This window comes from Chamaea fasciata, unplaced genomic scaffold (genome assembly GCF_029207755.1).
Source record: "Chamaea fasciata isolate MVZ Bird 193981 ecotype frontalis unplaced genomic scaffold, bChaFas1.0.hap1 SCAF_1, whole genome shotgun sequence".
Classification (NCBI taxonomy): Eukaryota; Metazoa; Chordata; class Aves; order Passeriformes; family Sylviidae; genus Chamaea; species Chamaea fasciata.
Window position 1 is genome coordinate 30,713,857 of NW_027094086.1, and position 24,367 is coordinate 30,738,223.

Here is a 24,367-nt window from a genome sequence, read left to right on the forward strand (position 1 = left end):
AGCAGCCTCTACGGGCACCGCCCGAGCCGCAACGGCCAGCACTGCCGTTCGGACCCGAGATCACCGGCCCCGGAGCTGCCCCGCCCCCCACCGCCATTGGCTGCTCCGCCTCACTCCGGGCCTCTGATTTGCTTCTCGGGCTGTCAGTCAAGCAGCGCACGGCCCGCCCTGGTACGGCCGCCGTGCGGAGAGCCCTTCCCGCGCGCCGTCCCGGTCTCCCGGAGCGCTTCCTGCGCAGCCGCGCCGGGCGCTGTCCGGGGCACTGCGGGGCGGGCGGCCGCCGCTGTGGGCGGCTGCCACCTGGTTGGCGGGACGGTGCCCGCGGGCCGGGGCGGCTGAGGGGAGAGCGCCCGTGGCGGCTCCGTCCGCGTAGAGCTTCGCTGGGAGGCTCGAGGCTGAGCCCGGCGCACCCGCGGAGTGGCGCAGGGCCGGGCCTGGCAGCGGCGCAGGTCAGTCGGGACGCGGGGCGGGACGAGGTGGAGCGGCTGCGGCGGGCGGGAGCCGCTGCAGGGCCACGGCCTTCGGCGGAGCCCATCCAGGCACCTCCCGCGGCCCGGCAGGCCTGGGCAGTCCCTTCGCCTGAAGCCTCGGAGCTCATGCAGGGGTTGCTTATAAAAACTTGTGTCTGGCCTCCTGCACTCGCCAGGCGCCGCCTTTCCGAGAGTCCCGCTGACGCTCAGCTCCTGATGCCGCAGCGTGCGGGGACGCGGAGCTTTCCGGCTAGGCCTCGGCCTGCGGTAGGAGAGGACAGAGCCTGGTGACGACCTCTGCGGAGGGGAGAGGGCATCCTGTCACAGGGGTACTGTTATCTGAATTCTGATATCATCTGAGAGACTGGAACATTTATAATCTTCAAGGGTTATTCCTCTGACTACCTGCTATAGGTGGCAAAGAAACCTAAAAATGAGGGTGGCACCGTTCCATTTTCTGTTAATCCAGTTTTGTGTGGCCTGTAAGTAATAAACCATTGGTTCATCACAAAGAATGTGGTTTTATTCTGAATGGCCAATGTGTTTTGACAAACAGACAAATTCTGCTTATAGTTCGTATGGAAACCACAGCACTGTATATTCCTTGTATGATCTTTTACCTGTCAGTGTGAGGGAGGTGTTCACTAAGGTCAAAGATGGAGTATGGCTAATATTTTGTACTAAATGATGAAGTTTGTACTCAAATTTGAGTAAAAAATACTTTGCTATTTGATTTCATCGGAAGTTAATTCTTGTCAGACTTTTTGGGTGCTTTTCTTGACATATAGTTTAGCAACAGTTGTTGATAAAGTTTTCATTTTAATAGTAATGCTATTTTTATTCTTTTTGAAAATCCGCTTTATCAGTGTTTTCTTCTACAGATTATTTTTCATCTTTCTGCTGCAGTTCCTCCTCAGCAGCAGCTTGTTTTTGAGTTCTTGGTTTTCTATCATGACTAATTTATCTAATGATTAGTAGTAGAACAACTGAAAGTGCCATTGCTGGTACTTAAATTAGAGTAGTAAAGAAGCTATTAAAGGGAGGAAAAATTAATGTGTTGGGTTTTTTTTTTAGTGTTTGTTTATACTGCATGAAGTCATCAATTTCCATTACTTGCTATGGGATTAAATTCACATCTATAAGATGTATAAATTAGCTCATTAAAAGGGCTTTTTTTTCCTTTTTAATTTTTAGTGGACATTGAATAAATCAGTAGGGCACATAATCAAGAGTACTGAAGGGATTTGCCACTTATATTTTAATTCTTCTGGAAATTAGTAGAGAAATAGGTGATCATGTCAGTATTGAAATGTCTACTTTGGTTGCTAGTGCCTCTACCATTAGGTGTTAGTAAGAATACTTTTTTACTTTTTTATTATATTTTTTTAGGAGTTAGTGCTGTATTGATGGTTGAACTTGACGATCTTAAAGGTCTCTTCCAATCTTGATAATTCTAGGACTCTGTGATTTACACTTTTAATTACCATGATGATTGTAGTGTTCTCTATATCATAAAGTTTTTGACTTGAGTCTGTGAATTGGAAGGTGGAATATGTTTAAAGCTGTTGTCTGTGAAGGTTTTGCAAGGATCTTCTATTGTACCCTTTTTCTTGCCTACTAGTCTGGGTTTTTTGGGGAGAGTCTGAAAGAGATACAGTGTTTGGGCCTTTTTATGTAGTGAGAGTTTTTGTGTATACCAATATTTCAAAAACCCTAGTCTTGTATATATGTATATATATATATATACATTTGCAGTTTTTAAAGTAGGAATTGAGAATGTTTATTAGTGAGTACAGAATATTGTGAAATTGCATTAAACGGCGGCCAAGGCAGCTGAAATAACTCTGCTTAGCATTTTGCCTCTGTGTTTACATCCATTAGCTCCTAGGCTTATCTTTGTTCAAACTTGTGGGGTTTTATTTGTCAAGAGCATCCTTTTCAGCAAATGTAAAAAAAAATCAGTTCACATTAATGTTGTTTTAATTAAGTAAATAGTTAAAATTAGATGTCTCTCTGCATGACTGTCAGAATATCTTTTACTTCTCTTAGAAATGTTGAAAACTGTAAAGTAATAGTAGTGAACTTACATGTGTTTGAATCAGCTCATGCTTTCATATCTCATAGCTAATCTTAGAACTGTTAGTATAGTAGTACAGACACATAAAATATCATGTTCTAATTTACTTTTTAAAATTATTTCTTAGGTAATGGGCCTTCAGCTGCATTATGAATCTACCCACTTATTAGAGGGCTCCCAAATAGCTAGAATGGCATGCCCTAGTTCATGTTCGTAGAGTGTTAGGGATTAGGCTAGAGATATGTCTGTTCTGTGCAAGGAGCGTGTTTAGATTTGGGAGGGGATTTTTTTGTTTGCTTGAGGGCTCTGTCTCCTGTTGGATTCTTTTATTATTCACCCATGTCTGTAGGTGAAGACTATAGGTTTAATTTCATTAAAGACTGTAGTGACTCACAGAAAGGTTTTGATACTTAACGTGATCTGGGACGTGTAGGAAGCAAATGTTCCTGTAACAGACTAAACAAAATTAAACTATAACTTCCAAATAGGTGTTATTAGTATATAAAGGCTTGCTTGAACCCTTCATAGAATAGAGTAGGAAAGGTGGTTTTTCTGCTCTGATAGTTTTTGACACTGTTCCTAATCCAAGGACCTTAATTTGTTCTTTGACATCGAGTGCTGTGATGTAAGTCAAGAAAGACATTTTATCTTCTCTGTTTATAATCTTTTGAGGTGACAGTCTTGAAAATGTCCAAAAACTGCTACCTAGAGAATATTTGGGAAGGAAAGAAACAGGTTTATGGCAACATAGTATCAGTACACAAAATATGGTGTAAAATAAATGGTTCATCAATATATGAATTGTCAAAAGCGTAGAGAGTGATATCTGAATCCAGTATTAGCATATAGCTGAATGTAGTAATGAAGCACATGGTCTTTCAGGGAACAAAACCCATAGCATTTAATTACGTGTTCAAAATGTGAGATAGTGGGAATGTCTTTTTTAATGTATGAGAGTAGTTTCAAAGTCATGAGGTTCAGAGAGAAGGGGAGGAGAGGACAAAGAAGGGAAGAGGTTGACAGCTTCTTGAAGGAAAATTAGTACTAAATTAAACAGTAGACAAAACCAGGCAACAATTTGAGATTGTAATTTAAATACCATATGTTTTGTTTCTCTATTGGTTGTAGTGACCTGCTCTTGCAAAACTTTTGAAAATTCCACAGCACTGTTGTTGCACTTGGAATGTCTGCTTTTATTCAGTGTAAACAACAATCAAGAAGATGTAAAGAAACAAATAAATTGTGTCCAGCTAACACTAAGATTTAGACATGCAGTTTCATTGAATTAGCTTGTAAGCATTATATTCTCCAATAATAATAATTAAGATAATAAGAAGAAATGTGAACAAATGTTTGAATTTAAAGATAGCACTGTATTTAATAAGAAATGTTCTTCATATATTACCAATAAATTCACTCTAAATTTATGTCAATCTAACTGAAGAATAAGATGTTATATTACATTTTTGATACCTTACTTCTTAAACCTTTTAGGTATTTAATGATTTTTGGGCAGAGAGGGCTTTTTTTTTAAGACTCTCTAGGTAATAACTTTTTCCATAAAGTAGTTCACTGTGTTTGTGTCAGTTTAGCAATGTTTCCTTTAAGCTATATGGTCTCTGACAGAAACTAATGTAATCTATTTCTTATTCAGTCGGTTGGTGACATTAGTGCTGGCTTTTCTGCGAGCCTGGTTTAAGAATAATAAAGCCTGGTTTAAGAATAAGATCATTGCACTGGATTGTGGGAAAGCAGGGTCTGGCCTCTTCAGGGATCTACGTGGAAGAATCCCCCTGGGTCAGGCCCTGGAGGGATGCAGCAAAGCTGGTTGATACTCAAGGATCACCTCCTTGGAGCTCAAGAGCAGTCCACCCCAACAGTTAAAGTCAGGCAGAAAAGCCAGCAGCCGTGCATTGGTGAACAAGGAGCTCATGACAAAAGTCAAACATTGAAAGTTAATGTGCAGAAGCAGGAAGGGGTTACCTGGGAGCTGTATAGAGACAGTGTCTGAGCATGCATAGATGTGATTAGGAAAGTCAGACTCCACCTGGAGTTGAATCTGGTGAGGGATGTTCTGTAAATACCCCAGTAGCAGGAGGAATACTAGGGAAAATGTGGTCTCGTGGCTGAATGAACAGGTAATGTGGCTGAGGTTCTGCAGGCCGCCTTTGCTTCCATCTTTACTAGCAAAGACTTTCAGGAACTGTAGAACACAGGGAAAAGTCTGAAGCAGGGAAGATGTACATCTGGAAGAGGTTTAGGTTAGAGAATACTTCAGTAAGTAGGACATAGATAATGCTCTGGGAATGAACCTGTGAGTGCTGAGGGAGCTGTCTGATATCATTGTGAGGACAGTCAAAAATTGTAGGACTGGTAAAAGTGCCTGTAAACTGGAGGAAAGTCAATGTTTCTTCTGTTTTCAAAAGGGCAGGAAGAAGTACTCAGGGAACTACAGCCTGATCAGCTTTACCTTGATCCTGCAGAAGAATGGAAAGTGATAGAGCAGGTAATCCTGGAGACCCTTCCAAGACACATTAAAGAAAATGTCAGCATAGATTTACCAAGGGGAAGCCATTCTTGACCAACTTGATAATTTTCTACAATGAAATGACTGGCTTGGCAGACAATAGAAGGGCTACTTGCATCAGTCAGTCTTTCAGCAGTGTCTCCTGTGACATCCTCGTGGAGAAGCTGCTGCAGTATGGGCTGGGTGAGCAAATACTGAGGTCAGCATAAAATGTGCAGAACAGATGGACCACAGGGAATGGCAATCAGTGGTGTGAAGTCTAGTTGGAAGCTGGTAACTACTGTTGTACCCCAGGGGTCAGTACTGTGTTCAGCCCTGTTTAACATCTCCATTAATGATCTGGATGATGCAATGTGTGCAGTTAAAAAATTATAATTTTGTCAATTAAATTCAGTCTTGCAGGGGAATACCCTAGTGTCAGTTTCTCCCTAGCAAGGTCTGCTTCCCAAATGTTAAGTATTTAGGAAAAACATCTGAATTCATGCAATTTCTCAGAGCATCCAGAAAGTGAATTTAAATTTTCAAGCTAAATGATAGTACATTGGAAATGGACTCACTCATTGTTTTGCTGCTCCGGTAATGAGGATAACTGCTACAACTTGTTCCTTCTCTTGGGCTGCAGAAGTTTACTTCAGTATGGTGTTTTCCAGCAGGGTGCTTCTGCTGTTTTGAGGTTTTTATTGGGTTTTCTTGGTCTGTTTTTTTTTTAGAGGTAGAGTTGGGCTCTTTTCCTTTTGACACCTATTAGCATACATACTTTTTCACTTAGACCACTGAAGGGAGTCACACCCTTTCTGTTCCTCTCATTTTAACAAACAAGTGTGCTCTCAACATTGGCTGCTATATAGCACTCCCTGGAAAGTTAAAAACAGCAAATTAAAAAAAAAAATTAAAAGTGGCCAATGTATTGTGCTAAAAAAATGTAGACTCATAGTCAGATTGTGCTGTATATGCACAGAGAAGACAGCAGGCTCTCTGTCCTGTAGCTTTTTCAAGAGCTAAATTGTTCCTGCAGCCATACAGCTGACTTACAACTAAAAGCATCATCAGTTCACATCTAAACTTTACAAAAATCTGCAGGAAAGGATGCTGTCTATTTGTAACATGCTTCTCTCAATGAGGAGGGTAGGGGGTTTTTGGTTTGAAGGTGGAATATAAGAACTTCAGAAGGTTGAGTTTATTTCAAACTCTTCTGAAAAGAAAACTAAATTCAGATTTTTCAGAGTAAGGGGGAAAATTAAGGGAAATTAAGAACTTTGATGCAGAGGAAAAAGAGGACATATGCAGTCTAGGAAGAAAGATGAATTACAGCAATAGTGCAAAACTTGATTCAGGATTGATTCTGACTGGGTCTGGGCACTTCCTCCTTCTCCTGCAAGGCAGGACCTGAGGAGGTTTTTTGCCTTTAGGAGGAAGTTGAATGCTGCTAGTATTGATTGTGTTTGTATCAGTAGCTGCCTGGGAATGATGTCCCTAAAAATCTTGTCTCTGTCACTACTTATCTCCACTCTTGGTTCTTGCTAATACTGCGAGTGGGGCTAGAAAAAAAAAGAGTTTATCAAAATTTAAATTCTAAGAAAACTTGAAAAAATACAGTAAAATAATAGTATTCAAAAAGAATATTAATTATGTAAGCAGAGAAGCAGACAAAAAAATATCACATGAGGGGTTTGGTAAGGAGGAAAAACTTTTCCTGAAAAGGAAATTAATATATTGCCCTGACACTGTGGGGCATAACTAAATCATGAAGGGAAATACACATTGGAATTGCAGAAGGATTTCAGAAGCTGTAACAGCATACAGCTCAGGCTGCCTAGCAAGGAAATTATTATCTCTCTTCTAAACTGTTACTTGTAATACATGTATGCAACCATTCAGTTGATTCTAAAATGCTAATGAAGTTATAGGATTGAGGAGAAGTGTGGTGGAAGTGTATCAGTCTTCCCTTGTGTGCTTAAAGTTCCCATAATTACCTAGTAATAAAATCGTCAAGGATTGGGGACACTGAGCACATCAAATTTTCCCAAGCACCCCTAGTAGTCATTGTGTATGCCAGATGTTTCTAAGTACAAATGAAAAAAGCTAAAAGTAGGGAGGAATCACATAGTGTTACTTACTTAAACAGAGCAGCCTCTCACTTGCAAGTCTGAATAAATCCTCCTGTGGACTTGTATGAATAATTATTTTCTTTTTATTTTTGAAAGACAGCGAAAAGTTTCATTATTTGTATTTGCAGTGTTGTGTTTTGCTTGCACTTTCAGCATGTTGAGCTTGAAGACAGAAAGAATGGTTCAAGTCCAGTCAAACAAAAGGCTTGACTGTCTGTCTTGCTGTTGACTGGTGCTGGATGTAAGAGTATGATGCTGAGATTCAAAGGCAGCTGGTTTCTCAATTACCTATTTTTCCTGTTGTTCTTTTTACTGGTAGTGCATGTATCTTATCTGATTCTGTGGTGAACTGTTTGTGTACTAAATCTGCAGAAAAATAAGTTTAAATAGGGTTGACTTTTACCAGTTCAACATGCAAAAAAGGTTCAATAGAAGTTTAGATGAGTTCTGGTGCTAGTCTGTAAGATAAGGATAGAATACACAGTAGAAGGAAAATAGGAGACAGTGACTATAGCTGTCAAAAATTACATTACCTTAGGTTTTTATAGAGCACAAGCCTGAAAAATGAGACATATATGTCAAGTAAGGTACTGTTCTTTATCCTTACACCAGTTGAGAGGTCTTGATTATAATTAGATTCAATTATAAGTTATGCCATATAATACAAAGCCAAAACTTAAGACATAGAGTGAACAGGTTTGTCTTTTATTGATGCAGGACTTCATTGGTTCTAGCAAATCATAAATACATACAGTCTGTAATAACAGTTTTTACATAGAGTCCTCCTTTTGGTACAGATGTGGACAGAGGTTAATTATGACTTAGTTAGGCGTTTAGGACAGATTTTACCATTCTCATCTAATAAGTATTTCTAATAAAAGGTTAAAGGACCTTATGTTCCTGCATTGCAGTACTTGGATCAGCATTGTTACACTTGCATATTGCTGAATATTCATGACTGTGCAGTTGGTATACATATGTATGTAAAAAGGAAGAAAGTTGGAATCAAATCTGGGCAGTGATTGTGTTTTATAAATGATAAGCATAAAGTGTTTAATGCAAAATTACAGCGTTCTGTCATCTGTGGTAAATTGTATCAGAGTGTATAGAGCAGGTGTTGCTCCTGGATCTCTTGTATGTATCTTCTCAATCTTCATCCTGGCATGTCCTTATGTACCTGGTGATCCATTCATATGAATCAGACAGGTAGGAGCAGAACTGAGACACAGAGCTATGAAATGAGAGTTTAAGTTGGATGACTTTTTGTTTGATTTTTTTGGTAATTTTGAATAGAAGAAGTGTAAGGAGGGGCATGGAAAAGATGCATAAAATTGGGATTGACACAGTGCTTGACAAATAAGGTGATGTGAGATGCAGTGCCCTTAAAACAATGAAATGCAGATGTTACATTTATCATGAGGTATAACATCAGCTTTTCAGAAAAGTAACAGTAACCAGCTAAGGAAGAGTAATGGCTATAACTGCCCTCACTGTGCCCACAACTGTGCATTCATGTTCTGTCATTGGACCATTCTGAAATGGAGCTGCATACCTCTGCCACCAGCTGATATTTCACCTGCTTTACACAAAGGATGGCACATTTACTAAGCCTTGTGTTCTTTTCACTGCTGTGCATGCATTGCAGTATTACTTAGCCATCCTTTTACCAGAACCTCATTATCGTTATCACACCCAAAACATCTTCAAATACTCAAACAGATGTCTCACGGTCATCTGTTGATCACATCAGCAGTTGAGACCTACAGTGTTAACTTAATTCTGAACTTTGCTTAGCTTTTACACCTCCTGATACTGGAGTCAGTCAGAGATGTTGCCCTTCCTTACAAGGGGCTGTTTCGTCCCAGGTAACCATCACAATTGCCAGTCTCTTCAACTACTTCAGCCAAATCTCTCTTCATCATTTTAGTTCATCAACAGTAAAGGTAAGGCACTTCTCCACATAATTCCCATTACCTAGTTCCAAAGAAAAGAAAGTCTATTGTGTACTAGGCACATACTTTGCTCAGCATCTAGATCAAGGGATTTTTTAACCATGTTTTTTGGAAACCTTCAAGTTACAATGCAGCTTTGTTTTTTACACTTTTGGCTTTTTATCACTGATTGCTTTAAAAGGAACAACAGCTAGATTTCATTTAGTGTAACAGAGAATGAGAATTTGTAAGTGGAGCTGGCACGTCCCTTTAGAGATGAATTTGTAATTTGATGTACTAAGAAGCAGGATGACAAAAGAGGAAATAAGATGAGGAAGGAGGAGAAAAAGGATATGGGATTAAGAATAATAGTGATGGAACATTAGCTTGTTACATGCTTATCTTCCTGTTTATTCCAGTAAATGAAAATCAGGGCATATCAAAAAAGTTGGCAGGATGATGCTGTCTCTGGCTTCTATGCTACGTGGAATACAAATGTACCTTGAGGTTTTATAGCCTTGAATTTAGCATCTCAAATTTTAAAAGGTAGTATTTTAAATGTTAGTTATAAGGTAATTATCAGATCTGATTCTTTGGATCTAATAATCTGTCTTTTAAGAATGCTGACTGATGACAAATTTATCTGAAGTCAGTAGAAGCTTTTAGCATTCAGAATATCTTTAGGAGTGGTCAGTAACAGTCTCGGTTGCTAGCATTCATCGAGGAGATGTGTTACACTGATGTGGGTTTTTCAGTTTCCATCAAATGTTGACAGAAATGACTGATTTACAACTTCTAAGAGTGCAGCACTTTCCTGCTGCTCTTCATTACTGTTGTATCAATTCTGACTCTTCTGAGCTGGTTTTGATTTTGTAACTTGTAGCCCTAATGTTTTGATTCTGGCAGGTAGTTTATGGAAGATAAATCAGTGACTTATCCTCATGTTTCCTTGCTGTCTCCAGGCATTCAGCAGTGGCTAATCTCTTGTATCTCAATTTATGAAATTTAAGTTTACTGAGTTAAAATTGGAAAAGGAGTCTGTGATTTGAATGTATCTTTGTCTTGTGCTTGGTCTTTGGACCTCAAGTGTAACTGTAGCATTTAGGATTCTGGGATTAGTTACTAGTTGTTCACTTAACCTCCATAAGAAAATTCTTAATTTTATCTATGGGGTTGATTTGTTACACAGTTATTCAGTATTTTCCTTGAATTTTTCTATTTTGAGAAATAGTCCTTTCTCCCAGGAATATAAGAAATAAATAATAGTTTCTGTGATTGCAGTGTGTTACTGACTTTTCAATTAGTGTTAGTAGTTACTCCACATAGTTAAAGAATCAATTTGTATTCTTTAGAAAATGGTAGGTATTTGTCTTAAGTATATAGAAATCCAGACAGTAATACAAAATCAATCTTTTTTAAGGTTATTTGAGGTAGTGATATAGTGATAAGTTAATTTTACAGTGATTAAGAGACAACACAGTTGGGGCTCACAAATTAGACTTTGATCTGAGGATATTTCTCTTTGTACTTGATAAGCAAGAAAGAGATGAGAACTAATGGTGAGACATGAGGCTTTGAGCAGCTGGGGTCCATGTTCTGTGTTATGAGAGTTGGTGTAAAGGAAGGTTTTAAAATTAACTGAATATCGTATCGTTTGATTTCTCATCTTTAAAATTTATTTATTTTAAACTGACATCTAAAATATCCTTTGCCAGTGAGAGTACCCAAAGAGAACAGTTAAATTATATACATTTTCACAAAGAAGAAAGTAGAACACTGCACATCATCTTAGCATTCTTCTGATGGGTGGAAAGGTAGTTTTCATTGCTATCTGTTGATACCCTAACTTAATGAACATCAAAAGAAGGATAGTAAACCAAGGCAATGGCTTGCTTCTCTGCTTTCACACACACCCAGTATGGCAATGTTGAATGCACAATACCAAATGTATTGTAGTTCCTGAAGGAAAAAGGAGCTGTGTGTTAGTGTTATCTCCAAAGAGAAGATGATTCCAGCATGCCCACTCTATGTACTGTTTCCTCATGCTTGGACCACTGATCTCAGTGCTGGGGGACTTGGCAGAACCTAGTCTGTTGAAAAGGGTGAAAAATTGTTACCTTTAAAATATATCCTGTTGTTTCTTTGTGTTGAGATAGTTTATAATAATAACCTAAAATAATAATAGTAAATGTTAAAAGGGACTTTGTATCAGGAAATCTTCCATGGCCTGGAAATTAAGAGAGTTGTCCAGGCAGAAATTAGTGATGAATATAAATGAATAGCATAGGAATGTAGGAATAAAATCAATGACTCTGAAGAACAAAATAAGTTTCAATTTACAAAGCACAAGAAAAGAATCAATGAAAGGGTCCAAAAATCTGAGTAAAAGGAGGCACGAAGGGATAAGTCCATTACCTAGATCTGTTATTAAATAAGAATGGAGAACAAGGAACAGACTTTCAAAGACTGATTCTTTCCTTCATACTTTGTAAAAGAGATATATTGTGACCTGCTACTTTCATAAAATTAATCTTAGACAGGAAATAAGAGTGGAACCAAAGCACAGAAAGAATAGCCTAAGGAATCTTAATATAGATGTGCTCAAGTGGCAAATCCTAATAAAATTCATCCTAGAATGATTGAGGAATTAGGCACTGCTGATTTTATTTATTTATTTAATATCCCAGAGGGTGGAAATAGCCAGCGAAATGGGTTTCTGTGTATCTGGTTTTGTGCCTCTTTATTCTTCTGTAAAGAGAATTATTGAAACTGTCAGTTTTGATTCCAAATAAAGGTTCAGGAGTAAATAGTTTAGCAATTAATTTGTATCTAACGATGTGTAGAAGAGAGATGGTAAAACAGCCGGTATGGTTTGCTGAGACCTGTTTGTAAGAAACCTCAATATTTTTCTCTTCTAAATAAGAAAAACAAGCTTAGTAAGAAGAAAACTTTAGGTACAATAGAGCTTGATTTTAATAAAATCTTTTTCCCTACATGAGCCAAGTAGGGAAACATAATATCAATATTGTCTCCATGAGATGTTGATGTTATCAGCATCAAGTTGAAAGATTGCCTTTACAGAGTAATTATCTATAGTACCCTGTCAAGATGAAAAGGCATTAGTGAGTTGGATGATGGAAGAGAACACATACTTGGAAAAGTTACTGGTGATAAAAGCTGGAGAGAGGTTGAAAGTTCTTAGGGTTTCCTTTTTTTCCTTTGTTTTAAACATAGGATCTGAGTGCAAAATACTCTTGATGAATTTGGAGAGTGCAAAATCAACGAGATGAAAAATAATGCAAGCTTTTAACATGAAAACCTCGAAATACAGCTCAAAATCCAAAACAGGAAGTAATCATTCAGATAGAAAAATGAGAGAAAAAGACACGAAGATATAGTAGATCTCAAGGTAAATTGCCACTGGAAAAAAAAAAAAAAAAAGAAGGAAAAGTCGTTTTTGTTGTGGATTTTACTTGGGTTTTTGGTTTAGATTGGTCTTTCTAGAGGAGCATACCAAGCATGTTGTAGGAAAGCAGATACTGTCTAGTTTGGCAAATTTTCTGTGAGTAGTTAGTTCTTTCACATACCTTGCTGCTTTTTGGTCTTGAGAAGGTGCAGCAAAATAGAAATTTTTTTTTATTGTTCCAAGTTTCTGCTGTGGAATGAAAACCATCCTGATTTATACTAAACATGCTTTATACTGAAAATGAGAAAAAGAGTCTTTGTAATTATTAGGATCATAAAACACTGGAACAAACTACTTAGAAAAACTGTGAAATTAGCTTTCTTGGCAGTTTAACAGATGTCGATATATTTTTGAGCCTGTGTTCGTGCTGTGTTAGGATTTGGTGGTCTCTTGTAGTCCATTCCATCTCTCGTAAGTACAGTGTTAGACTACATGTTTTATCTACACAGAAGAGATTGTGTAAAAGAATTAAATCACAAACTCAGTGAAGTTAGATGTGCTACTTATGCATCCTAAATGTAATATTAAGTTCACAGAATAAACTAGGTTGGAAAAGATCTTTGAGCATCACGGAAAACATCTTTGAGTATCATGTCCAACCTGTGCCCTAACACCTCCTCATTAACTAAGCCATGGCACTGAGTACCATGTCCAGTCTTTTTTTAAACACCTCCAGGGATGCTGACTCCACCACCTCCCTGAGCAGATGTTTCCTGTGCCCACTCACCCTTTCAGTGAAGAATTTTTTCCTGATGCCTGACCTAAACTTCCCCTGGCATAGCTTAAGACTGTGTCCTCTCATTCTGTCACTGGTTGCATGGGAGAGGAGACTAACCCCAACCTTGCTACAGCCGCCTTTCAGGCAGTTGTAGAGAGTCAGAACGTCTCCCCTGAGCCTCCTTTTCTCCAGGCTAAACAACCCCAGCTCCCTCAGTCGTTCCTCACGGTGTTTCTGTTCCAAGCCTTTCACCAGCCTCGTTGCCTCCTCTGGACACGCTCAAGCATCTCAACGTCCTCCCTAAACTGAGGGGCCAGAACTGGATGCAGCACTTAAGGTGTGGCCTCACCAGTGCCAGGTACAGGGGAAGAATGACCTCGCTGCTCCTGCTGGCCACACTATAGGCTAGGATGCTCTTGGCCACCTGGGCATGCTGCTGGCTTGTGTTCAGTCAGCTGTCGACCAGTTCCCCCAGCCTGGGCACTGTCCAGCCACTCTGTCCTCAGTCAGTAGTGCTGCAGGGGATTGTTGTGGCCAAAGTGCAGGACACAGCACTTAGACTTGTTTAAACTATGTTCTAGACTGGGCCCATCTATCCAGGCTGTCCAGGTCCCTTTGCAGAGCCCACCAACAGACCGACGCATGCGCCTAGCTTGGTGTCATCTGCAAATTTACTTATGGTGGACTCAATCCCCTCATCCAGATCATCAGAGAAGATACTAAACAGGAGTTAATATCACCCTGTTGCAGTGAGGGTGGCTGTGACAAATCTTTGAATCGTCCTGATTTCAGGATGAACGTGCATCCCAGTCAGGCTGACTCCCACATGGCCCCAGCACTGGTCCCTCAGGGACACCACTAGTGACTGGCTGCTAACTGTTAGGAGCAAATTTTGTTGTTAAATTTATTAAATGTTTTTCATTCTGCTTCTCAGAACGTGATTTGACAAATCATACTTAAAATTATTTTGAGGCTTCTGCATATATGTCTATTTGTCATCTAATGATTATGCTAGAAAAGCAGGGAATGTGATTGCAGTAGCTCCGAGATAGAAACCCCTTGATTACTCATCCACAATAGAAAAGCCCTGTGGAAAGAATGGCACCCATGAGGTTACTTGGATTTGTATATTTCTGCAGGCAAAGTTTACAGACCTGTAAATTTAAATGTAGAATTTTTGTGGGCAGAATGCATTGACAGATATGCCTGATGGTAATACATCTCCTACTGATAGTCCCAGAACAGGTCAATAATAATGCTTGTATTGATAGCAGCAATGCAGGAGATGTTACTTGGTGTTATAGCTAAAATCCATGTTATCCCCTTAATTATAATTACATTAATATTGACAGGCTGTTGACAATACTCGCATTACTATTGATAGATTTCTGTCAATAACATGTTTCCAAATAAAATATATTCATTCATAATTTCTACAATGCTCAATAACAGCACTAATATATACCAGAAGAAATTCCTTTTTCCCTAGTGATATACAGTGAATTTTTTTGTACTGTACAAATGGGATTGTTTATTTGTTTGGTTAAAAAAGACAGACAAAATACAGGTTTATTTAAGAAAGGAACATTTTAGGGTTTTTTCGGGGTTTTTTTCTGCCAGGCAATTTTTTTTTCTATGCAATATTTTTGACAGTATAAAGTAAAGGGAGAACCTTACAAGTACCAGTCTTTACTCTTATGCCTTAAAGAGTATTTATGTAAAAGGTTCATCACACATCAAGTTTATTATATATCTGAATGTTGATACCTGTCCCTTTCATTATTGGGTCTATGATTCTGAGTTCTTATGTTTTAAGCAACATAAAACAAGAGAGTTAAAACAGTAAGGATTTAACAAAAATAGTTTAATGAAAAAACATGGAGGAAAATGAACATTCTCTATATTCTGTGTAGCTCAGCAAACTATAGAATGCAAAAATAACATTAAAAAAGGTACAAGATAAAAGTCTTAGCACTTATAGGGTGTTTTTTATCCAGTTTTAAGCTACTGTACTTCTCATTTATTTCTACAGTAGTACTACTGTTTGGAAAAAAAATATAAACTGAAAAACAACACATTTCTGAAAGGACTTTGTATAGAAGTAATTTTTAAAGGGAAATTTCCTACCATAGAAAAATTGAGATTAAAATTTAGGGCTCTTCTCTCAAAGAAACTGTTGTTCTTACTCAGATTGTAGGACATTTGAATACATTTTCATAGGACAGTGCAGACTTCAAACTGTCCCTTTTAATGTTTGCCTATAGGAAGTAAATATCTTCCCTATAGTTGCAATAAAACCTTAAATCACTTCAGAAGAAAGCATAGTGGATAGCAGAACACTAAGCACACTGAAATGTGCTTACACATGAAAATCAGAAGTATATGGATATAATCTTTGGATAATTTGCAAGGTCTAGTTAACAGCCATGGCCTATCACAAGCTTTAAATGTTCTTAGCAGGAAAGAACTTCAAAACAATGACCAGATTTATTGCTTGAATTAAGAACACTTAATTATTCATCAAAAAACCACTTTTTTTCTTTTAATTTTACAAAGCTATGTTACAAGCATAATTTAAAAGATAGCATCCTTATTGTTTGGTATTCTTCCTTTTCCAAATAGTATCTATAAACGTGACTAAAAGTTCAATTTCATAGCTGGTAATTCAGGAAGAGGCATTAAACGTATCACAGTTAAACAGTATATATGGTGTTGATTCTAGTTTTTTTAAAAAGAAGACTTGTTGGATTTGGCAAAATTTCAAAGGTTAAGAAACAGCAGTTGTGCTGCTTGTATACGAAGTTCCAGTGCACTCTGACAGATTCAAAGAAATTATTTCCTTCAAGTACAGTTCTGTATAGGATGATGGACATGAAAAAAAATACTAGTTAGATTCAGCAGGGAGGCAATGGGAAGCTCAAGCTCCACATCCCACAGAAGATCTTTACAGCATTTACTCTACTTTTACTCTACTCTCCTGTGAAAATTTGAAGTAAATTAATTGCTAAAACAGGTAGATTCGGGCATCATTTTGGTCAAGTTTCAAGAATTTCTGAGGATGGAGATTCCAGTTTCTGTAGACAAAACATTCCAGCTTCCTTGGGTCCAACTGGAATTTCTCCTGTAGTGACTTAACACGCAGTTGCCTCTCTTTCTTTCATTGCATCTCACAGAAAACTTAATCTTCTTTGCAATCCTTAGGAAGTAGATTATTCATAGACCATTTCTTAGCTGCCTTATTCTTTAAGTTGAACAATCTGAGTTCCTTCAAGCTCTTCTCATATATCAGAACCTAGGATTCCCTGATGGTATTAGTTGCAGGACTCTTTCCAGTTTGTTGATTTTTTTTTTTTTTTTTTTTTTTTTTTTTTTTTTACTATTCATAGAAAAGAGGCAAAACTGGACTTGGTATCCCAGGTCTAGACTCACCAATGCCAAGTGGAGGGTAATATGCCCATTTTTCCATCTGCTGGCTATACACATGCTCATGTGCTGCAAGGACGCACTGGTGGCTTGTGTTCAGCTTGCTGCAGTCCTTGCTACTTGCTGGGTTCTTGCTGTCAGAATCCCCACATCCTCTTCTTCAAAGCAGGTGTGCAGTCCTGTGGGCTCCCAGCCTATGTGTATTTCATGGTCCATCACAAATGCTGTGAATTTGACACATTTTCCTTTGCCTTCAGAAAGTTCCTGATGACCCATTCTTCACTTGCTCAGATTTCTTTAGCTAATATAGCTATAATGGGGGGAAAAATCTGTAAATATTTAGTCTACCTTATTTATGGGAAACCTACAATAGAAATCACTCATAGCACCTGCAGTAATGAAAAACAGTTGGAAAAGATGTTTGAACGGATGGAAAATACTCTTAGTAGATGGATCAAGGAATTTATCGGATAAGATGTCCCTTTTGAGTAACTTTAGCATTTTTAAAGGAGGTTCTATGTGTTCGGAGTTATATAAAACCGTGAAACAAGTAGAACAAAGTGAAAAGAGTAGAAGACAAAGTGAAGAAGACGTTAGACTTTTAGGTTATGAGTAGATAACCAGTGACAGGTTCCAGAGGAGATGGTTATCAAAGGCTCTGGCTCCTAAAATGATAGTGGTGTGAAAAGATGAGAGATAGGAGGGTGAATGGTCATTGATGCTGGAGTTTTTGAAGTCATGCAGCAAAACCCATTAGAGGTTGAATTGACCCTTTGATCATAAATTAGAGGAAGGAAGTTATTTGAGTGATACTAGAAAATGTTTTTTTTGCTTTGCTTTCGTTCCTGCTACAGAGAAGACTAAGTGTGAGGGAGACAGGCTTCGGTATACAGGCTTTGTATCCCGTTTTTTCCAGCTATTGTGCATTTATGCAATGAACCCTGTAGCTGTTTGCCCAGAGGAGGTGGCCTTATACTACCTTCAGCCATGTTTTGCCTGCTAATAAGGAAGGAGGAATTTAAAAAAACTGAGTGGAGCTATTGTATGCTCTACCCATGTAGCAGTCTTAATTAATTGGAAACTACTGTTATACACTCTACACTAAGGACAAAATCATATTCCCTTGCAGTGATAACTAATTACAGATATGGAAAGCAGTAGGAGAACCACAGATGATGTTTTATGTTGTGTTTTAAAACTTCTGGGGTGTTCTGTTTCAGCAAACATGGTTGTTCATCTGAAGGATTTTATTTTTAGTATTCTTTGCATCGTTAGCAATCATTGCTACCAAGACCCCTCTACAGCATCTTTTACTCACAGTAATCTTGTATAGTTATAAGATTTTTCTCTTATAAGTAAGAATTTGTGGCACTACCTCCTATGCTTTTTCCAGAAGGCTGTGAACTCCTTGCAGGTCTGTTATGCAAAGAATCTGGTTTAGAAAATCAAATATGCTGCATACTGTCTGTAAACTCTTTTGAATTACTTCAGGGTATTTTCTGTTGACAAAAGGAAGCAAAAATTGGTTACCCGACAACTGAGGTGTTACATGTATTTTGCTTTGGCAATTTATTGCATTTATTTCTCAGTCAGACTTCCAGATGGAACATTTAAAAGAAGCCATTTTAAAAATTATTTTTATTTTTCTCTATGATGCTTGAGCAAGAGGAGTATGCATTTGTTGGAGTTGCTAGTATATATTAATCATCTTGCCTGGAAATGCTCTACGACAAGTAGCATAATACCACAGCTGTCAAAAACAATCTAGAAAATATATGCAGACTTCAGTGAAGTACTGTATAATAATTTATGTCTGAATGCTGAATATTTCTTTAATCTCATATGATTTTTCTGCAGACAACTCACTGACTTTATTGAGAAAACTTTATTCTTTCCCACCTTAATTTTTATCCATATCTTTATGTAATTCTTAAATTTGTCAGATTTCTAAGGTTTTGCTTTCAGCTGTGGCAATTGAAGTTTTCATATGGCAACATTTCATGTGCTTCACCGTTCTTTTCCAGATTTTTTGGTTAATATGTTCATTTTCCCTATTTCTCCATAAAACACCATACAGTGTGTAGTGGTTTGAAAGCAAAACAAATGAGAGGCTCCAAGTCAGAGATACAATTTAATAGGAAGAAAGGAAAGAAAGTAAAATAAAATGGATGCAATAATACCAAAGACCACTAAAGAGTCAGAATACAACCTGAGCAGAGTGATGGAAGCAGTCCAGATGAGGTAGTCTTCTTGAAGCAGTGATCTTGTAGAAAGGTCTGGTAGCTCTGATCCTCTGGGAATCCAGTGGGTAAGAGCCCCCTGTACTGTCCCAAACTCCAGATTATATCCAGGTGAGAATGCTTGGTTTCTCCCCCTGGGCGGAGCATCTCACAATGGGATGATGAGTCATGCAGGGGGTCCTTGATGGCCCATTAAACAGAGACAACTCCCGGAGGGAGTTATCTATGAGTCATGGGCAAGGCATTTGATGGGCCATTAACAGAAGATAATGGCCCAGAGGGAGGGGGTCTGGGAAAACACTGCCCCACCTGGATTCAGCAGTTCATGAAGATGGTGATAGAATACTTTGTGCACATTTTATACTACAACCCAGGACACAGTGCTACAGTTCTTTTTCTGACCTGTTTTAAGGTTCAATTGAATATTACAATTATGCAATATTTTTTAAAAATTTGCATATACATTTATTAATATGTGTATATATATATATATATATATATATAAAAATCTGTGGATTTTTCTGAATATCTAGATGATATTGAACAGTTTCTTATTACCAAATGTTAACTGTTTGTGAGAAATTGTCAAGTATAATTTCTTCTAAAAATGAGATTTTAAACTCATATAAATGCATACTAATTTTATATTAATGTAAAGCTTCCTGAAAGGAATTATGGTGTATTAATAACATTTATAGGGCATTCTGAGAACTTTGTTGTTTCTTGTCTACTGCTGGTATATTACAAGTTTGTTTTCTTTAATAAAAATGGAAATAGGAAATATTCCATTATACTAAAATCTATTTGTGTTTTATTTCTAGGAAGTTTTTTTGGGGGAAGAAATGGCCTCCAGCATTGGAAATGAAAAGAGTGTGAATGCTGTGCTCAGAATAAGTCAACTTGATGCTCTTGAACTAAACAAAGCCCTGGAACAACTAGTGTGGTCCCAGTTTACCAGCTGTTTTCATGGATTTAAACCAGGGGTGTTGGCTCATTTTGAACCAGAAGTTAAAGCATTTTTATGTCTTATATTATGGAAATTCACTATCTATTCCAAGAACGCAACTGTGGGACAGGCTATTCTCAATATTCAATACAAGAATAACTTATCTCAGACAGAGAAATACCAACCTCTGAGCAAACACCAGAAATTATGGTATCTAATTTTCACTGTTGGTGGAAGATGGTTGGAAGAAAGGTGTTATGATTTATTTAGCAATCGTCAACAGCAATCTTTCTGCAAAATTAAGAGCTATATTAGTTTTGGATCTGGACTTCTTAAGCTTTGTGGACTTGTAAATTTTCTGATTTTTCTTCGGAAAGGAACATTTGCCACACTTACAGAGCGCGTTCTAGGAATTAGATCAGTTTTTTGCAAGCCGCAAAGTGTTCGTCAGATAGGATTTGAATACATGAACAGGGAGCTCTTATGGCATGGCTTTGCTGAATTTTTGATATATCTGCTACCACTCATTAATGTACAGAAACTGAAACTTAAGATTTCTTCTTGGTGCTTGCCTATTGCCGGTCTTTCCAATAGTGAAAACACATTAGCAGCTCACTGCAGGGAATGTTCACTGTGTGGGGAATGGCCTACCATGCCACATACCATAGGCTGTCCACATGTTTTTTGTTACTACTGTATTAAAAGTAACTTTTTATTTGATATGTATTTTACATGTCCTAAATGTGGCTCAGAGGTACACAATCTTCAGCCATTGAAGTATAAAATTGAAATGACAGAATTGCATGTCTGATGTGAGGTTGATTTAGTTTTATACTGTACATGATATGTATTGAAGGGATTAATGGAAGAATTCAAAAATTATTGAAAGCAGACTGCTTAAAGTTGGCTTTGAAAACTCTGTAATTTATTGTAACATGTATTTTTACTGGTCTTAGGTTTTTATTGAATAACAGTGCCGTAATGCCCTACCCCACTTGGCAGGTATGGGGAAGGTAGTTGAATTTACTCTGGGTGGTGTGTGGGAGGAGCAACAACATTCTCAGGGAGGTTCAATCAGAACTTTTACTTGCAAAGTTTAGAATATTCCAGCTGAAAAAGGCACTTGGCAAACTTTGACTTAGCAATCTTTAATTTACCCAGACACAGTGCCATTACCACCTTAACTACTGGATGGATTTAGTGGAAATGTTATTCTTTTCATGCCTAAGGAATAATTTTAAATTTGAATTCCCAGTATGATATTACACTAAAAAAACCACAAAGGTGTAAAGAAGGTGTAAGCAAAACAGTGTACCTTCTAGACCTTCATGAGATGACAACTAATTTTCTTAGGCAACTATGTCTCTGACCTTCAATTGCATATATATTGCCTTCCACCTCTGCCCTCAGAAGCTGAGGGATGAAACCCATCATCCATTGGAATGTGGCAATTGTTCAGGGTAACCCACATTCTTCTGAGTCAGAGACATTGAAGAAAAAACTGTTCGCTCACAAGATGCTGTCTGTAGGAATTGCCGCTCAAGTTTTTTTGGTGTGATCAAGGTTGGTGCCAAATCTCAGAGAACACTTCCACACAGAAGAAGATGAAACACAGTTATGTGCAGGTTAATACATTAAAATAGGTAATTTCCTGCTTTTTGCTTTTACGCTTTGCTTTCTTAGTTGGCTTTGCTATGTTTTAATTGTTTTAACACTTTATCCATTTACTCTTCAACCTGGTTTTATAAGATTATTTTCTTTTTAATTACAATCCTTTTTTAACAGAAGGTCTTATCCAGAATGGTCTCATTATACAAATATACATTATGTCCTCATCTGAATCTTAAATTGCCAAAAACATACACGGTTAAATTGAATAAATAGCTTGATGGTGGCTCTGTTCTTCATTGGCAATATCAATAGTCAGTCCCAAAAATAGCAGGATAACAGCTGATTGAGTATCTTTGATCTACTTTTATGAAATGGTTTATTACATTCTTCATTTTACATCCTGATTAGAATAACCCACTAGCCTGTTTGTTTGAAGATCCTAAATTCCAGGTTTTGATCTTTAGAGTGACACACAGTGCTTTCATCTAATGCAATTAGATATAGTTAGCAGGTGGGCAGTCCAAAACTTCATTAATTCTGCCACTGTGAGTCAACAGAGACTTCAGAGCAAGTGCTTCCAGATACTGTGCTGCAGTATTATTTGCTGTCAAATGTGTTTATTAGCAGTCTGCCATATTTCTGTTATTTGCCATTGCAATTAGAACCAGCAGGTGAAAACCTGTTTTTCTTTGAGTATTAAAGCTGACAAGTCATTTGGGGAGTATCCTGAAGTTACTTCTTGATCCTGAAGGAATGTTGTATGAATTGTCCTTCCACATCACTTAATAGCTTTTCCCAAAGAAATGTATTGGCAACCCTGACTTCAAGGTGATCTAATGTCTCCAGAAACATCATCAGTACTTCAGTCTTTGACTGTGTTTATTAATTAAGACTTTTATGCATCCACAATCCAGTGTTTGTCGCTTACAATCATAGCAGGCCTTTGTTTGCTGTGGACTCTTCATTTATTCTGAAGTCTCAGAGCAATATTTTATCAAAAGAGCTTGGATTCTCTGTATTGGCCTCTGCTAGGTGTCATGTCCTTCTTGTATAGGAGTTAGCTTCTTTCCTATTGAGAAATGTTTCATTTTCCTGAATATTAAAGAATGTTATCTTCCTTTTTCATTCCACCTCCCTCTGTCCTGCTGTTTGATGTGGGTAAGCTGTATGAAATTCCTGGGGTTTGTTTTGTCTCTTGCAGCTTCATGCAGGTAAAGTTTGTACTCTTTGTTTTTCATCCCTGCTACACTATCAATACAAAACTTGTTTCAAGCAGTTTAGTACCTCAGTTGTACAGCTGTTTTCTGCTGGTTCTGCTATATTGCACTTTATTGTTGGGGTTTTTTTCTGGAATTAAACTTTTAATACTTAACTTATTCTGACTTACTATAGCAAAGCGTTTTTCTACTTCTGTAGCACATCCTCATCTCTGTGTGGGGTTTGTAGCCCATAGCATTAGCAAAGTTCGTAAAGTCAGCATCTTGTGGCATAAACAGTTTTGTTACCCTAAGATCTTAGATCTTAAGGTGGGGGTTTAGTTCTTTTATTTTCCATAGAAGTAAGCAGGTACCAAGCATCTCACAGGTAGCGGTGATCTCACAAGCTTCTCACAAGTAGGTGATTTGGGAAAAGAATAGGTGTTTATGTCAGATGCAGCTTTTTTTTTAATCTCCCATGTGGTAAAACCTTTACTCAGTTGTAGTTGCAGCTGAGATTAATGAGGCCAAAGTTCCAACTTGAATATTGAAAAACTATTTGCTACCAGTTTACCTTTTTTTAGTACTTCAGAATCAATATTCAGCATTTTCCTGAAGCACTTTCAAGTTAAATATATACTTAATATTTTAATTCTGTTTTGTTGTGTCTTGTGATCTATAAGCTGCAGAAGAGTCTTAGCTGAAGATATTGCAGGAAAAAAATCAGATGATTTGTAGACTAATCAAAGGATAATTAGTTTTACATATTAACTACCTTGATAATTTGTCCTTATAAGCATTATATTTTTCAGGTTTAGACTCTGCTTTAAGAAAGGACTGCTACATCTGGTCTTACTTCCTGCAGTAGGGGAATAAAATTTGTTTTGGAATGTTTATCTTTAAACAAAAGGGTTAGTATTCAGCTACCATTATAATGTACTTGTGAGTACTTTCTAATGGTATATGTGCATCAGTGAAAAGGATAAATGCTTAGAATTTAAGGAAGCTAAAGGACCAAAACTTCTATTCAGTCTTGGATAGGAGTTACAGCCTTATATTACCAGTTTTCTTTGTGCTCTGTTGACTTTGTGTGCTACATTAACATTTTCATTATCAAAACATGAAGGTATAAATGAAACAGACTAATTACCTTAATAAACATACTAGAAAACTTTCCATTTCTGCATTTGAATGAGAATTACCCGTTGCCTCAAGGTGTGATTCAGGAGGCATTCAAATGAAAGAAATCAGAGAATACTGATTTTTACTTCCACAAACCATCACCATTCCATCTTCTCTGTATGTATCTTGTATAAATAATTTTATAGAAGATTTAAAAGTGTGAGTTTCTGTAAAAGAAATTAGAGGGATAGTATTTGATTTCTGCCTTACCTGGAAATATTTATTTTTCGTGAAATATGATGGACAAGGATGATCTCAGCATTAGTAAAGAGAACGATGTGAAGAAGGATGAAAGATACATATTTGCTAAATACAATACTGTTCTTGTTTGAGAGTATTAATGCAATTGTTATCTAGGATGTGTCATTCTTATGAAAACCAAGTTGACAAATAAATTATACTTTTTAACAGGAGGTTCTGAAGTTTGCCTTTTTCTTAAAAGTTTTTCTGAAAGGGTGATTATTTCTTACTC

The 24,367-nt window shown here is 37.5% G+C and overlaps 1 protein-coding gene across 3 annotated transcripts; it reads left to right on the forward strand.

The window, feature by feature from the left end:
- Positions 1–263: 263 nt before the first annotated feature.
- On the forward strand, positions 264–24,308 carry PEX2 (peroxisomal biogenesis factor 2). Of its 3 annotated transcripts, XM_066179888.1 has the most exons (3): positions 379–449; positions 647–952; positions 19,782–24,308. In XM_066179888.1, exon 3 carries the CDS (start codon positions 19,803–19,805, stop codon positions 20,715–20,717), a length of 915 nt encoding a protein of 304 aa, XP_066035985.1. In that variant the 5' UTR covers positions 379–449; positions 647–952; positions 19,782–19,802; the 3' UTR covers positions 20,718–24,308. The 3 variants fall into 3 exon arrangements, with proteins under 3 accessions (XP_066035995.1, XP_066035985.1, XP_066035981.1); XM_066179898.1 differs by lacking the exon at positions 647–952 and having other exon boundaries at positions 264–449; XM_066179884.1 differs by lacking the exons at positions 379–449; positions 647–952 and adding an exon at positions 4,925–5,053.
- The last annotated feature ends 59 nt before the right edge of the window (positions 24,309–24,367 follow it).